Source organism: Lolium rigidum, chromosome 7 (genome assembly GCF_022539505.1).
Source record: "Lolium rigidum isolate FL_2022 chromosome 7, APGP_CSIRO_Lrig_0.1, whole genome shotgun sequence".
In the NCBI taxonomy this organism is placed as follows: Eukaryota; Viridiplantae; Streptophyta; class Magnoliopsida; order Poales; family Poaceae; genus Lolium; species Lolium rigidum.
The window spans coordinates 228,786,808-228,803,546 of NC_061514.1; the positions used below are offsets into that span (position 1 = coordinate 228,786,808).

The 16,739-nt window shown below is 42.0% G+C and overlaps 3 protein-coding genes across 3 annotated transcripts; 1 reads left to right on the forward strand and 2 right to left on the reverse strand.

Moving 5' to 3' along the window:
• The first annotated feature begins 239 nt into the window (after nt 1-239).
• On the forward strand, nt 240-10,259 carry LOC124670193 (ABC transporter B family member 28). Its single transcript, XM_047206705.1, has 16 exons — nt 240-682; nt 766-953; nt 2,067-2,090; nt 2,784-2,885; nt 3,132-3,222; nt 4,365-4,465; nt 4,618-4,668; nt 5,329-5,457; nt 7,728-7,790; nt 7,875-8,124; nt 8,604-8,752; nt 8,841-8,930; nt 9,134-9,268; nt 9,357-9,413; nt 9,551-9,607; nt 9,733-10,259. Exons 1-16 carry the CDS (start codon nt 304-306, stop codon nt 9,967-9,969), a joined length of 2,103 nt encoding a protein of 700 aa, XP_047062661.1. The 5' UTR covers nt 240-303; the 3' UTR covers nt 9,970-10,259.
• Nucleotides 10,260-11,481: 1,222 nt separating this feature from the next.
• Nucleotides 11,482-12,872, reverse strand: LOC124676508 (ubiquitin-related modifier 1 homolog). Its single transcript, XM_047212553.1, has 4 exons — nt 12,818-12,872; nt 12,641-12,719; nt 12,455-12,537; nt 11,482-11,866 (listed from the first exon to the last, which is right to left on the reverse strand). Exons 1-4 carry the CDS (start codon nt 12,838-12,840, stop codon nt 11,749-11,751), a joined length of 303 nt encoding a protein of 100 aa, XP_047068509.1. The 5' UTR covers nt 12,841-12,872; the 3' UTR covers nt 11,482-11,748.
• Nucleotides 12,873-13,314: 442 nt separating this feature from the next.
• On the reverse strand, nt 13,315-14,888 carry LOC124675657 (CDGSH iron-sulfur domain-containing protein NEET). The gene is made up of 2 exons (XM_047211719.1): nt 14,556-14,888; nt 13,315-13,540 (listed from the first exon to the last, which is right to left on the reverse strand). The coding sequence occupies exons 1-2, from the start codon at nt 14,780-14,782 to the stop codon at nt 13,441-13,443; spliced, it is 327 nt and encodes a 108-aa protein (XP_047067675.1). The 5' UTR covers nt 14,783-14,888; the 3' UTR covers nt 13,315-13,440.
• Nucleotides 14,889-16,739: the final 1,851 nt, after the last annotated feature.

The window sequence follows — 16,739 nt, forward strand, 5'->3', positions numbered from 1 at the left end:
TTTGATGGCCTCAGTCCTATGATCCAAAAGGCTTCCAAAGGAAAATTTTCTATTGGTTAGAATAACTCCAAATTTCATATAAAATTCCTCCACTCCAGAGGCCCTTAAGGGAAGCAGGTAATTTGCCTTGAGCATTTCATTTTACTGTAATATATATAGGAGTAATAATAATTAAAGAAAAGAAACTCTCTAATTCGAACTATCCGTTATCTTTGGTGTTGTGCACTTGTGCTCTCCGCCCCACCTTGCTTGCTATCCCCACGAACCAAAAACTCCACCGCGAAAAAAGAGAACAGGGAAGCCATGGCGGTCTCCAGCTGGAGCACGCGCCTTCTCCTCAGCCCCTGCCGCCCCATCCTCAACCCTAGCCGCCGCAGCCGCCGCCCTTCCCTCTCCACCGCGTCCCGCGTCCCCGCGCCCGGCCGACGCCAGTGCCTCCGCCTGAGCCGCCCGCCCCATGCGTACATCTCGGCGCCCGCACCCGGCCCCGACGCCTACCAGTCCCCCTCCCTTGACGCCGCGGAGGCGGCGGCCGATGTGGCCGCCGCGATCTCCACTACCGACGCCGTCACCTGGGCTGGCGTCTGGGCCCTCCTGTCGCAGCACAAGGCCCGCTTAGCCATCTCCCTCGCCGCGCTCCTCGCCTGCACCACCTGCACGCTCTCCATGCCGCTCTTCTCAGGTACGCATATATACGCCTTCAGCTCCCCGGTGTAGATGGATGCTGGCCCGTTTCTCAGATGCGGCGGTTGGATGTTCTCGCAGGGAGGTTCTTCGAAACGCTGATTGGGAGGGGGTCCGAGCCTCTACTAGGGCTCTTGTCCAAAATCGCGGTGTTGTATACGCTGGAGCCGATATTTACCATCATCTTTGTGATCAACATGACGGTGATCTGGGAGAAAGTGATGGGCAGACTGAGGAGCCAGATATTTCGGAGGATTCTGATCCAAAAGGTAAACGTTGGAGGAACATAATGCTGTAGTTTCTGCGGCCAAGGTCGCATGCGGAAGTCATCCATATCACAGTTTTGGTTGCTTGGTGTTATGTTATTCTCAAACTTAGCCAAGCATGGTAGTGTGCTTTTCCAACTATTGCTACAGAATTATCTTTGCTATTTTATTTTATTTGAACTTCAGCTTGTATCACATCACGAAACAAAGGTTTGGTTACAATCATCCTTAGTCAGCTCCGGAACAACAGGAGGACCTGAACCAAGTAAAACAACCTCTCGTACCTCACGTCTACCTAATCTAGCCAGCTCAGGCCCCTGTTGTTATCATTTCTGTGGTTAGCTAGCTGATTTAGTTCGTGATTGTGCTGAATCAGAAGCATTAAGTGCCACTGAACTACTGTCCACCAATGTCTCAACGATGAAATTGTTTACATTTGCTAAGGAGCTAGTGATTTCTGCATCGTTCAAATTTTATCGGATGTACTCGAAGGGATAGAGCTAGCTAAAGTTTCTAAAAAAAGGGACAAGCTAGTGATTTCAGTTCATATGCAAATATGTAGATTGTCCACTAGCGCTGCCGACAGTTGATCAACATTGATTTGTTACTTAACATGTAAATGCACAGTTTAGTCTCTGCGTTATGATGAAAATGGTTTATCCATGCTATTCAATTCCCAGGCTGAGCCAGCTCTTTTACTGCAGCATAGTATGCACTTTATAGGTGGCAGAAAGGTAGTTGGAAGTATTTCCGTGGACCCAACTATGCTTAGCTTAGGCATTTTATAAGATGTAGTTATAAGGACTAAAAACCTGTTGTGTGCTAATTAACACTGGTGCATGCTGATGTTATGTGATATGGTTTTATCTATCTATACTATGTAACCTGAACGGTAGCTAACTAATTACGCTGCTGGGAAGTGATACATTAGTTCATAACCTGCAAAACTCTTTTTACTATGCCAATTTCATTGCCCTTTTCTCTTGAATAATCGTTACATTTTTACAAGGTTATCTTGTGCCACTTTGGCATACTAAACAAATTTATATTAGTTCTCATGTACTTATCATGTTATTTTAAATGCTAACAACGTATTTGTTTTTTATTTTCCTGCAGATGGTATTTTTTGATCGTCACAAGGTATGCTAATTTTTATACGATGTTCACAATTATTAATGAGAGAAAATATTTGTATACGATGTTTCCCATGCAATTCAAAATATTTGTACCCGTTAATTAATTAATACAGTGCATGGAAATTTGTTAAATATTACTTGCTCATATAACCTCAGGCAAGACGTTAAATTTTGATATGTAACTATTATTGTACTATGTAAGTAATAGTACGTGCTGAAAATTTAATAAGAACCACATCTCAGTATCAAAAAGGTTACTGAGCAAAGGTTTCTAAGTTGTGGATACAACTTAGAAAAAGAGAAAAATATCTTGCTTCTTTTTCACAAATCATAGTACAATGACATTGATTTAGTTTTTTCTGATAAAATTGTATTGCGTAATCTTTCGTACGAAGGTACACTTCTCTTACATTTATGTAAATAAATCAATAGATGTCTTGATGGATACACATACACCTGTGTTCTGAGTTCTCACAAACCAGTTAATAGATACCAAGAAGTTATTCCATCATTTCATCTTTATCAAGTCAGACCATGATGTTTTTTTCGGATTTGTTTAACTTAACTTTAGTGTCAACCATAGATACTTTGGGTGGGGGGGGAGTGGTGATACATTATTGTTATTGCCTCAACCAATAGGCAATAGTTGGTCTGCTTCATTTCTTCACACAAGTATCTTACTATCATTTGATGGCAGGTTGGCGAGTTAACTGGTTTGTTGACATCCGATTTGGGTTCTTTGAAGGGTGTAGTAAGTGACAACATATCAAGAGACCGTGGGCTAAGGGCATTCACTGAGGCAAGAAACTTTAAATTATGAGAATGTAAGATTGATGCTGCTAAGTGCTAACAAGTTTGATCAGTATAATTACATAATCTCTCAAGGCTATTTGTAATGCTGCTTAAATACCGACTTCAATTCTAACCATTGTTGACCTGTAACCTGATTACCTGCTATTCCTTTCATATTATAAACTTGATTAGTTTAGTAAGCATGATTCATGTCTGACTGTCTTATAAAGCGTTTTTCGTATTCTATTTTCAGATCACTGGAACACTGTGTATACTTTTCACGTTATCCACTGAGCTTGCTCCTGTTCTAGGACTCCTTATAGTCTCTGTCTCCGTTATAGTTGGTAATTTTCTAAAAGCTATCTCTGCCAATGTGACGTGTCCTTTGTTTTTCTTACTATACTCATTTGCTTCAGGGCTAGAATTACTTTCATCAGTCTGAAATGTTACAATATGTTTTGAAAGTGAGCTGCTATTTGTGCTTAATAAGCAAATTAGGTTTCGTAGGACCTAATTTTGGAAGTTTATTCTGCAAGTCCTATTCCTTTCCGTGGTTTCGAACCTCTGAAGAGCCTGAATATAATATTGGTACTTCCTCCGATCCATATTACTTGCCGTTAGTGTGGATGTATCTAGACACATTCTAGATCTAGATATATCCGTATTTGCAACAATTAATATGAATCGGAAGGAGTATTAGATTTCATGTTCAAAAACAATCTTGGTACGAGTATTAGATTTCTGATTTCCCGTTACTATTGGATGTCTAGGAACATTACATCATATGCTCAAAACCTCACCTTCTAAATATGTGTCCTCAACAAGTTCTCAAACATTTTAATGTTGAAACTTCTGTTAGAATCATGAATTATCAAATGCCAGCTGATTGTTCGTAGAATTATTTGGTCTTTTTGAAACAGCCAAGAGACAAACACATGGCTCTGCAAGATGTTTTATTTGCAATTTTCTCTTTTTGTTGATATTGTTGTCACAGACCATCACCATGTTTTTTGCAGACTTCCAGGATTTTACATCTTAGGTCTTGAATAAGTGAAATTAGTTTCTAGGCAATTATATTAAATAATTTTAATTTTTTCCGCACGGTAATATTTTCTTGGGTTGAAAGTACTACCTCCGTCTAAAAATAGGTGTCTTAGTTCTGTCTAGATACAGACGCACTTTAATTATATCCGTATCTAGAAAAAGTTGAGACACCTATTTTTGGACGGAGGGAGTAGATGAATTAGTTTGTACTTTACAAGGTTTGGTATTCCCTCTGTCCTTAAATACTTGTCGCAGATTTAGTTAAAAAATGTAGGCTGAAATGTGTCTAGATTCATTTGAACCTGCGACAAGTATTTAGGGTCGGGGGAGTAATAAACATATTGCACCCTTTGAAAGGAATGCTTTGTGAAAGTGGCATTTTGTGTTCACATATCCTCAAAATTATTTACTTATCCTTTGACATGGTAGTTTCTTTAACCAGCTATTTTCAAGAGGTCAACTGTCCCTACCTTTAAATCATACGGAATTGTCCAAGCACATATATCAGACTGTGTGTCAGAAACATTTTCAGCCATCCGTACTGTGAGTACCATCTTTTTGTCCAAGCACATATATCAGATTCGTGCTCAAGTTTCTCATACATATTTGTCAGTACATCAGTGAAAATAATATCATTGCTAGACACATGTTCAACTGCTTGGATTATCCTTGTTTAACTCAAAAATAATATGCAGGTTAGGTCATTTGGTGGTGAAAAACGACAAATTTCTATGTTTGACAACTTGGTATGTCTCTTCGTCTATGCACTTCTTTTGTCCTGGAAAACTGGGGAGGGCTCTAGTGAGGATGACATTTGCAGTAGATAAAATGTTTTAGATTACAGTGGAAGGATCCAAACAGAAAGTACAACCAGTAGAATATATTTTTTTCAATGTTTCTTTCTAATGTGTAGCAAACACCGTGACATTTCATTGATGGTTCTGTTTAATCAATAAAAAATACAGATCGCAGAGAAAAGATTCAAATGAAAACTACAATCATTAGATCACGCATAACTCACTCTGCTCGTAGGAGTAAAATAGCGTATATTTCATTTGATAGTTATGCCAATATTCCTGCAATTATGTTAAAGTTGCTCCTTAGTTCTATATTGCTGACTAAGGAATATAGGAGTAATCGAGTAAGGAACTTTTCTTTATTCTTTGCTTGACACCCAAGCAGTGCAGAATTGCTTTGAATACCCAAGCCTACAATGCAACTAATAGATAAAACTAAGCTGATCTAACCTAAAATCTTACCAAACTTCTATTAAATACTTCTCGATTGTACTGGAGGGTTTCTTTTCCTGTGTTTTGCAATCTTTGAATATTATTTTTGATTGTTATTTTCTTTTATCAACATTATACTAATTTCATTACATTCTTACACATTTTTTTATTTGATAGGCACTTGCTTTTCAAAATAGCGGCACAAAACTAGGAGTGCTGAAAGCTGCCAATGAGTCATTGACTCGAGTGGTAGTTTATGTTTCCCTAATGGCGCTTTACATTCTTGGTGGTAGCAAAGTCAGTGCGGTAAGCCTCTGAACAGATTATGTATAAGATACTACTTTTCTGAGATGTTTTCTAAAGACTGGAAATGGTGCTGTTGAGTTCTGGTAATTTCCATACCATCCTTTGAAGCACCCTGTAGCTTCACTTGTATTATATGGGGCAACTTGGCTATGTGAGAAGGCTCTACTGATTTTTTTAGTTTATCCTAAAATTACTTTCATGTCATTTTTGCTTTTGCTTATATAACATGCAAAGACTTAGCCTTGGCAAAGGGGTTCCATACTCGGAAAATTTTGTAGATATGGACAGTTTCTTGTAGCTCTACAAGCTGTAATCTGATGCACCTATAATAAACCTTGAGGATATCTGACTATTGTGGATTTATGCATGTCTCTTGTTGGTTCCAGCCACTTACCGCGAATCTTAGGATGTCTCTAACTTCTCCCTGTATACAACACTTAATCATCTACAGCGTTGAAGCCAAGTACATAGCTCAAGATTTTTTTTCTAGTTTTGGTATTGAATGGTTTACTGTTAGTCTATTATATTATCGAGTGCGTTACTAGTTGTTTAGATCTTTGGATAACTTTTTTTACACCGCTAACGGCAAACATATAGCGCAGCGATTGATTTTAGGATCAACGTTTACAAGCTTCTCTTCCAATTCCACCTCCACTTCAAAAAATAGAACAGAAACAGGTTTCTCATCGCTTTTTTAGGTTTAGCCTGGCTTATATAGTAACTAGCCTCGATTTGTCAAAATATATAATTTCACCAATGCACATCAGTTGCTTCATCCAAATATATCATAATGAAAAATTGATTAAATTGAGTGCCTGAGCACCATGTAGGCTTTAGCTGCTGAAATCAAATCTGTATATGATAATTCATTTGTCATCCTTTGGGAGGGACGGAGCGCAGCAAATGGAGGCAGTTGCCACGTCAATTGGCGGCGAGTCTGCCGGCCCATCCCCCATGGCGGACTTGGTATACAGGACCTGCATAGGACAAGCCTAGCCCTCCGCACGCGCTGGCAATGGCTCAGCCGCACCGACAACAACCGAGCCTGGTCCGGACTGGACCTACAGTTCACCACCGAAGAAACTGACTTCTTCTTCGCCTCGACAAGCATGACGATCGGCAATGGCCAGACCGCAAAATTCTGGGAGGATCGCTGGATAGGAGGCCGTGCAGTCCGTGAGATTGCACCTGACCTCTACGCCTGCATCCCCAAGCGCCGACGCAAGACTAGGACTGTGGCCGATGGCTTGGCTGAGAACCATTGGGCACAGGATATACATGGCATCATCGGCATCAACGAGCTCGGCCAATACCTACGCCTATGGCAGCTCGTCGAACACACACAGCTGACCACTGACGATGACTCCCTGATCTGGAAGTGGCACAACAGCGGCAAGTACACCGCCAAATCGGCCTATCTCGCATCGTTCCAGGGCTCCACCAACTGCGCTTCATGGAAGCTCATTTGGAAGAGTTGGGCTCCTAACCGAGTCAAATTCTTTCATTGGCTCGCCAACATCGATCGATGCTGGACCGCTGATCGACTTGCCAGACGAGGCCTGCAGCACCATGCCAAATGCCTGCTCTGCGACCAAGAGGCGGAGACCATCCACCACCTCTTCATCGGCTGCCCTTTTTCGCGGCAGATTTGGCATGAGATACTATCTTGGCTACGCATGTCCTGCAGGCCGCCGCAGGACGACGCATCCCTAAACGAATGGTGGATCGTGGCAAGGCAACACACCCCCAAACCAATGCGCAAAGGACTTGCAACCATAACCCTGATGGTGCCCTGGATGATCTGGAAACACCGCAACAGCTGCGTTTTCGATGGACAGCAGCCCTCCATCCGCAGCCTATGTGCTACCATCAAAGACGAAGCGGCGGCCTGGGCTACTGCTGGTGCTAAGGGACTGAGAGACGTGCTTCCAACGACCTGGGATGTGCACTAATTTCCTAGCTGTAATAAACCCCTGTAACACCTCCTAGGAGGCTTGTAAACTTCTTCTATCTTTTCAATGAAATGAAACGCAAAGAGTCCTTTGCGTTTTCTCGAAAAAATTCATTTGTCATCCTTTGAAAACACATTTTATGTGTATCAATGATACACGCATGCAACAGCTCGGCTTTACACTTTTACTCATCAAAATGCATATAACATTCATGATACGAGTTTAGTTTGTGCGCTAAGGCTTGTACTGTCTGTTCTTTTTGTTTTATTTTAGAACCTTGTACTGAATCGGAACAGTATGGCTAATTTACTATTTCAGGGCAAGTTGTCTATTGGAACCATGGCATCTTTTATTGGCTACACATTTACGCTGACCTTTGCTGTAAGTAGCAAATTCCGGTTCTTAAGTATTTTGTTGTAGCTTCATTTGTTGTTATTACATATATGATAAGACATGCATTTTTAGGTTCAAGGAGCAGTTAATACCCTAGGTGATCTGCGTGGGACATTTGCTTCTATAGAAAGAATAAATTCTATTCTGTCAACAAAGGACATTGATGATTCACTTGCATATGGTTTAGCCAAAGAGCTAGACAACCAAGATTCCAATGGTGCAGTGCACGAAAAGGGCACTGTTAACAAACATTACATGTCAGCGCTGAAATCATCCAGCAGCTGTAGTAATCTGGCCTGGTCTGGCGACATTCACCTGGAAGGTAAGTTTACCGTTATAAATATTTATTCAATAAATTCAGCAGTTTCTTCCATACTATGCAGATTCATAGTATGTTCCAAATTATATGAACGTCTGATATATTTCCATCATTATATTTTCATATTGTGAATGTGTAATTTATTTTTCTAAGATTTAGTTTCAGGATTGAATTTATTAGTAATTTAGTGTCTGTCTGTAATAAGCTTGTCATGATACCCTCAAGTTTCACTTATTGTGTTGAAGACGTAATTTAAGAGGGTATGTTTTCTTGTAATTGCATGAGCATTGAAGTACATATTTATGAACTGTAAAATTTTCTGGGTTTGACTTTAATGAGAGCAGCTTAATGATTCTTCCTTTTGAGTTTGTTTCTTAAAATGTCCAGAAGTTGTGTTACTGCTAGCACAAAATCTACGCTTCACTAATGTACAACATTCTTTGCTCATTGGCATACAACTCATACTCATATATTTCTGTCAGATGTTCATTTCTCTTACCCACTGAGATCTGATGTGGATGTCTTAAATGGGCTTGACCTTAAGATCGAGTGTGGAAAAGTTACAGCACTTGTGGGCTCTAGTGGTGCTGGGAAAAGCACGGTGGTGCAACTTCTAGCGCGGTATTATGAGGTGCTGTTGTATATACATAGTAATATTACAGTTGCTTAGTTATGTTTTATAAATGTAGCAACATTTTAGATTTGGTCCAATCTTGCAGCCTACTCGAGGTCGCATCACGGTGGCAGGAGAAGACATTCGTGTATTTGATAAAAGAGAATGGTCTCGAGTTGTATCTCTAGTGAATCAGGTATATGGTGACCACTACGAAGCACCTATCTTTTCATACCATTAGTCCCTAGTTCATAGTAGTACACAAGTATCAGTTTATCCCATTGATTCATTTGAACTGCTAGATTTTGTCAGCAGTCATTCATAATTACAGTAAGGGATACAAAATGTACCATCTCACAGTTATTAATTCTATCAAGTCTTTTTTGTATGAAAAATCAGGACCCTGTCCTATTCTCGGCATCTGTGGGAGAAAACATTGCTTATGGTCTTCCCGATGACGTTGTCTCCAAGGATGAGATAATAAAAGCTGCTAAAGCTGCTAATGCTCATGAATTTATCATCTCCCTTCCACAGGTTCGACAGCCTATCATTGATTGATGCTAGTTTCACTGATATCCGATGATATGCCCATAATCCATTTCTTCATTTATTTGAAATTTAGGGCTACGACACTCTTGTTGGTGAGCGGGGCAGCCTCCTAAGTGGGGGACAGAGACAGGTAATTCGATATCTTAATATGTACATTGCTTGCGTTGCCGTTACTTTGATAAAGGAATTACATCAGTGGTGTTATATCCTAACTGATGTATACTATTGTGGGACTTTATTGTAACTAATATACACTTTGTTTTACAGAGAATTGCAATTGCACGAGCTCTTCTAAAAAATGCTCCTATTCTAATACTCGATGAGGTATTTCCTTGCCAAAAATAATAGTTTTTTTACCTCACAAGAAGCACGTTGCATATTAGAATCCTTTTCCATAAGCTTGTATTGGGATTACCAACCTTGTATTCACTCAAGGAAGCTATATGCAGGCTACAAGTGCACTGGACACCACCAGTGAACGGCTTGTGCAGGAAGCTCTTGATCTTTTGATGAAGGATAGGACTTCTTTGGTGATCGCCCACAGATTGAGTACCGTGCAAAATGCGCATCAAATTGCTGTCTGCTCAGATGGCAAGATCATAGAACTTGGGACACATGCTGAACTGATTGCGGAGGGAGGTAGTTATGCATCGCTTGTAGGCACGCAGAGGCTTGCATTTGAGTAATGCCTTGCTAACATTTTTTTGGGTCCACACTTGGCATTCAAGTATGCAAATCACGAGAGATTATAGGCACCTGTTGACGAAATACATGTAACAAAGGTCAAAGGTTGTAGACGATTTACAAAATACATTTACCAGAGGTTAAAGGGCTGTAGACGATTTACAAAATACTCCTACATGTAACTGAGTTTAAAGGTTGTACACGATTTATGAAATTATACATGAATTGTGCAATGCACGTAACAAAGATGATTCTCAAATAAAGGGTGAATATGGTACTCTACGTTACTTTCTATCCTTTGTGTCCTTTTGTTAATTTTTGCAGGGGTTTTCTATCCTCATTGAGTGCGATGTTTACAGTGAAGAAAACCAAAACGTTTGTTTCCTAGCTGGTGTGGTTGTCACCTGTAATCTTGGAGTAGTTAGATATGTGTTGCTATTAGACTAATGCCGTTAGCCTTGAAAATGATCGATGCTCTATGCTATGCACACCCTACCAAGTTTGATTATGTACTGCCTCCTATCCAAATTAATTGGTGCGGCCATATATTATATCCAATTCAAATGTGCTCATGAGCTGCAACAATTAATTTGGGCCGGAGGAATTAGTTTCTTTATATGAAACTGACAAGATCAATTTCTGTACCTGAACTAACAAGAAATTAGAGGGCTGCCAAATCAGGGTCATTTTAATCCAATGAACCATGTTAGGAATTATGTTCAAATGCTACTAGCCGCCATTGACTCACATACTTGAAAGAAAAAATGGTGGAAGTACTTTGAGATTGCTCTGGGACAAGTAACTAAATTTGAAGAGATATACATTCAAGGTTGATTGCTGAAATCAAAGAATATTTGATGAATCTGAGTTTCAGTCCAGTCTTCAGCTCCAACCATGATAGTAGCTATGAGCCTCAAGTTGATATGAGCCTATGATTAAGTAAGAAAAACGCCCCTTGAGAGTACCACAGCACGGTAATCTGTCTTCTCAAGGGACACCAACCGTAAAAAAAAAAAGATTGTGTTCCAGAGGTGAACAGTAGCACAAAGCCAAACTATCAAACAAGAGGAGTCGTCTGTCCAGATCACCAGATTAACATTTCGTGTTCAGTTTAGACCACTGGACATCATCTTGAAAAAGGCCTGCAATATCAGTTTGTCGGAGGCGGAGGCATATACACAAAGAAATCTCAGACCTGAAATACCATCCAGCAAAGCCAATGGAACCAGGGTTCCTGTGAATTGGACACAAGAATTTACTTATCATCGCTTTGTTGTGTTCATCAATGCCCTTTCACCTTTGGGAGGGTAGCTATGCATCATGTAACAGGCTAAGCTGACATTTTCACCTAACAACTTCAGAGATCTTGGATGTTGTAACAAGGGCGTAAGGGAAATGCATCCAGGGATGCCTCTGGTTTTAAAGCAAATCCAACCATACACAGAGGTGAAACATTCCGATCCATTGGCTATTGTTCATACTAGTGAACAAGTGGATACCAAGTGAGTGACTTCAATGAGAAGATCTCGAAGAATGGAAATTCTATCCACTGTTGTTACAATTCCAAACCTATATCAAAAGGCAAGGACTATTCATTGTTACAGTGGTTATGAGTATAGATCAACAATAGCCAATGGATCTTCCACCTAGTAGTGAAATAAGGAGAAAATCATAGTGGCATTGAAAATGCATTTCGTTTCTTTTCCACAACTCACGAAACCCAGTATCTTCCATCAGTTTCTTATACGGTACAATATGTAGTAGGCAACAAAAGCATTAAATCAACCACCGTGTAGTGTGGAGATGAAGACAACCACATCCTTATCTTCCAACTCTGCATCAAGGCCACCACACAATTCCCAGTCGCAGTCATTTATAAGGACAAGAACCCCAGGCCTCCTGCAAGCATGACGATTTTAGAACGGGAAGCTAAAATTAACTATACTAGCACAGAGAAAGGTTCCAATTTTCGTGAAATATTAACTTAATAAATAGCATGGGTCACGTAACCAAAAACTACAGACGTGACATATGTAAACCCAACAGAAGCAGTTGAAATTTCTTCAATGATGTTAAAGAGGATGTACTAGTTTCTCCCCCAAATAAAGCATAATAATGTTTCTGTAGTGCCCAAGAGTTTGACCATTGTTGGGATTTCGTAAAAAGATTATCATGGCCATCGGCTTTTGGACTTGGTCAATTCCCATGCATTTTCTTGCCAATTTTTGGCCAAAACTTGAGCAACCAAAATCCCACAAACGTGCTGAAGAACCAAAACTTCCTATGCATTTTAGAATCTTGGTTTCTAACAGTGGAAGGACTCACGCTGTTTACAGCTACCTATTCATCTGTACTAATGAAATGAAAGTACTCATACTATTTATCACCTAAGCACCAGGCTCTGAGCACCTTCATGCAACAGTACTACTAATTGAAACATCATATCATCTGCACAAACAAAAAAACAAACGCAAAAATAAAACATACACGGAATCACCCTTGATGAACATCTCCGGCCGCTCCTTGATCAAATTGGACTTCACCCAAGAGAGCAGCCCTTTCATCGTGGCCTGCAAAAGTACCAATGTTTAGCACTACGGAGTAATAAGGCTGTAACAACCAAACTGCAAACGCGGTAGGCAGTCGCCCCTGAGGCATTCGATCGAGCAGCACCTTGCCTTGGTCGTCCATGGGCGGGACATCCACCTTGTGCACCTTGGTGGATTTCTCCAGGAGCAGCTCCAGACCGCCCCTAAAGCCGCACATCAACCCAGCTCGTCAACAACGACAACAGGCAAAGCTAACACAAATAGGACAGTAATTTAACAAAAGAAAAGAAATAAATATTACCCGAATTCAAGAGTGAGATGCATGTCTAAATGATCAGAAGCGACGCAGACTGATTGCTTTAGGGTTTCCTTGTTGGAATCAGGCAAATAGAATAACTGAAGGGGAAAAGGCAAGAGGAGAACGAGGGACAGAGATGATTCGGGAAGAGGGCGGGGAGGGGGAAGCTGCGAATATGCTCGAAGCTCCTCAATATGCTCAAGGCGGCGCGCGGCGGCGGAGCTGCCCAACGGGGGGAAGCCGTGCGAGGTCGGGAGTCGAGCAGAACGGCGTGAATGGGGATTTCTTTGCTCTCCGTCTGTGAAAAACACTGAAAAGTATCGTGCGGGGCTGCGGGCTTGCTGGCCGGATTATAGTGGGCTTTTTTCACTTCTATCTTGCCTAATACAGGCCCATGTCCTCTGCCCTCACCTTCCTCTCCAATTGGGAATCCAGGGCGGCCGCAAGATGTCACTCGAGACAAGAACTACACAACACATTCGATTTGTTACATGAAACAGTTTTTGCGCAAGTTATCTCTTCGTTTTGGTCTATAACGATCAACAAGGTTTGCTCCAACACGGAACTTTATTACAATATACAAATAGATATTCCACTCAACATGAACCAAAGAAACATAACGCATTCTACTTCTTAACAAGCAAGGGGCCCACATTATCGCCCGTGGCTTTGTTGTGCTTCACATGGCTTCCGTCGCACAGTGGAAATGTTCCTGATCTCCAGCACCTTGTGAAAAAGATATAAATTAGAATCAGTAATAGTTGGTACTTGGAAATGCCATGCAAATCAAGTATTCCACAGAAAGTTGAACTCTGAAATGCAGGCATCCACAGCATCAAGACCTAAGTGGCTAGTCAAGGTAGTTTGGGTCAATAGACGCAAATTGATAGTTCATGCAAGGTATCTATGGCTGGGTTTCAGCTGCAAATCTAGTATGTTTCGGTAGAAATAGTCATACAAGTGCAATAGTTTTCAATGTAGTGATGGTGAAAATAACATCAGAAGATAAATACAACAGTGCATAAAGCATGTACACAGCCATGATGATTGAAGACTACTATCCGCTAATTAGCTTTACTTGGTTTTCTTTCCTTTGGCTATTCTAAGGGTAAAAACGATCAATTACTGAAGCACTCAGTGAAGCGACACAAACTTCCTCTGCACAAAAAGGTCAACCGAGCTTCATCTATTGAAGTTATTTGTCTTGCACGCTCAAGTCAACTAAAACAAAATTAGAGATGAAAGGCTGCAGCCTGAACAGTTCATTAAGAGTGTGAAAGTACTCATAGTTCACTTGCTGATAGCAATCTCTCTGTACTCTGATTGCATTAACAACCCTGCACTTCTTTTATCCTCTTCAAAATACCTCGAAGGGCTTATCCTCTTCGATCATCACAACTTCACAAGAATAGGTTGGTTGATGAGGTAGGAACATTATCATGTTATATACTTGCAGAGTTGTACTACATACTTCCTCTCTTTGGAAATAAGTAACTCAGTTTTGTCTATATATCTTAGACGTATTTCAGTGTGTACATAACGTATCTAAATAAAATCAAGTCACTTATATTTCCGAACGGGGCTGTACTGATCAAGTTATTCTAACGAGTAGAAAAGTCAGATACAAGAAACTCCTGAAACAAAACATGTGACTTCTTGCACCCCAACATGAAGCAATCAGAAGTTTTTATTGTACGGTGATGAAAGCAATCAGAAGTGAAAACACGATGGGAAGCTGTACCGGCAGTACGGGGTGAGCGGCTTGGAGAGCTCCCCGGCCAGGACGGTGTCAACCACCTTGGCCTCCTCCTTCCTGATGGCCGGGTTTATCCCGCTGCCTCCAGCGGTCTCCGCCTCCGCGCGCACCGCCACCACGCCGCGCCTGGCCCGTCCGCGGCCAAAGCCCGGCACCTGTGCGGAAGGAGGAAAAGTGAGGCGGAACGCGGCGGCGCAGAACGGGGTCGCCATGGTTCTCGGTGGGAGGTGCGCTGCGGGGTGCTGGGGTTCTTGGGTTGGTCGGATTGGTTTGGTGGGAGTTGGGGATGGATGGCTCGGTCGCTGGCTTGAGTAGGCGTGGCGGCGTGGGGGTGGATTTGGGGTGTGTGGCAAGCACAAGCGCCTACAGCCAGATGGATGGAGGAGGCCCGTTTGCCTCAGCAAAACTGTCCCGACGTTTTTGTCTCTTCTCACGCGCGTGTCTCTCGCACAATCTGTTGATTTCTTGCCCTCTCCATTTCCTCTGTTTCGGTCATTCTCACAAAAATAAAGGAGGTAATTGCACCACAGGTACAAGAACTTGCACCCTATGTGCATTTTCATACAAAAACTTAAAAAGTGTGTTCAGTGGTACATGAACTTGGGCGATTTGCACAAAAATAACCTAAAAGTGAAAGAAAAGCACAGACTGACCCTCCAGCGAAACTATTTCACCCATCTAACCCTTTTGTGTGGCGCCCCACACATCGGCGCCACACATGCCAGTGTGGCGCGCCTCCTGCCGGCGCCACTCTCCCAGCCGACGTGGCGCCCTCGACGCTGAGCTGGTCCGCCGATCCGACGTGGCAGCATGTGTGGCGCCCCTCCCAACGGCGCCACACATGCCAACTTATATCAAGTTTTCGGTCGAAAACATCCAGGGGCTCCGGACGTCTGGTACTTAGCCGTTTTGGCGAGCCTCTACATGTGGCGCCGATGCCACGGACGCCACACTAGCATGTGTGGCGCCGATGCCACGGGCGCCACACATCCACTTAAGTGTGGCGCCCGCGCCCGCCCCGGCCCGACCCTCTCTTTCTCTTCTTTCTCTCCTCTCTTTCTCTCCTCCAACCGCCGCCGTCGGCCGCCTCTCCGCCGCCCCCCACCAAATCCTCCACGGATTGGACAGATCTGGCCGGCCAAATCCATCCCCATACAATCCTCAAGGTATTCCCCTTCGTCTCCCTTCGATTCATCCAAGATTTGCTCCGGTTTAATTCGATTTAGCCGTTTTGCCTAGATTGGAAATGTTGGTTGTGTTTGAACCATAGATTTGTATGCATGTGTTTGAACCATAGATTTGAACCATAGATTTGTTGGAACCATAGATTGTATGCATGTGTTTGAACCATAGATGTTAAATTTTGCTAGATTGTATGCATTGTATCCAAAGATGTTTGAAATGGCTATGTATGTGTTGAAATGGGTATGTAAGTGTTGAATGTGTATGTGTAGGAACCCTAGATATGTATGTATCCTAGATTTGTGGAGGAACCCTAGGCATCAAATTTCATGAATGTGTATGTGAAGGAATAACTCATATGGTGTTCTATCCCTAGATATGAATGTATATGTATGTATTTGATGTATGTGTGTATGTATGGAACCTTATGTATGTATATGGTGAAAGGCAAAATTGGAGCTTAGAAAATGCATTCTATTGTCTTACATATGTCTATTATGTGCCTAGGAATGGTATGTCTTACGAAATTCATATGTGTGATGTATTTGGATATGAACTCTCATGTATGTGTGATGTATAGGTGATTCGAAAGTTAGATATATTCTCATGTATGTGTTGCTCATTTTTGTTAGTGGAATAACTCATAACATGGTTGTGTAAACATGTAGGATGGTGTGGCTTCTGGATGAAGAGTACGACAGGGAGCACCGGGCTGTTCATATGACGGAGAGGGGAACGGATCTTCACCCTTTGAAGATTCGTTACCATGGCACGATGGATATACCGTATGACGAGAGGTACACGGAGTTCATCCAGCCTTCCGGTCTTATGCCGTTCATATCCCTTGTAAGCCGTGGGGGCCGAACATGAACCCTCTCGCACTCACCGCCCTTGTCGACCGGTGGAGGCCGGAGACTCACACCTTCCACTTGAGGGCCGGCGAGATGGCCCCTATTCTCCAGGATGTTTCCATGATCCTTGGACTAC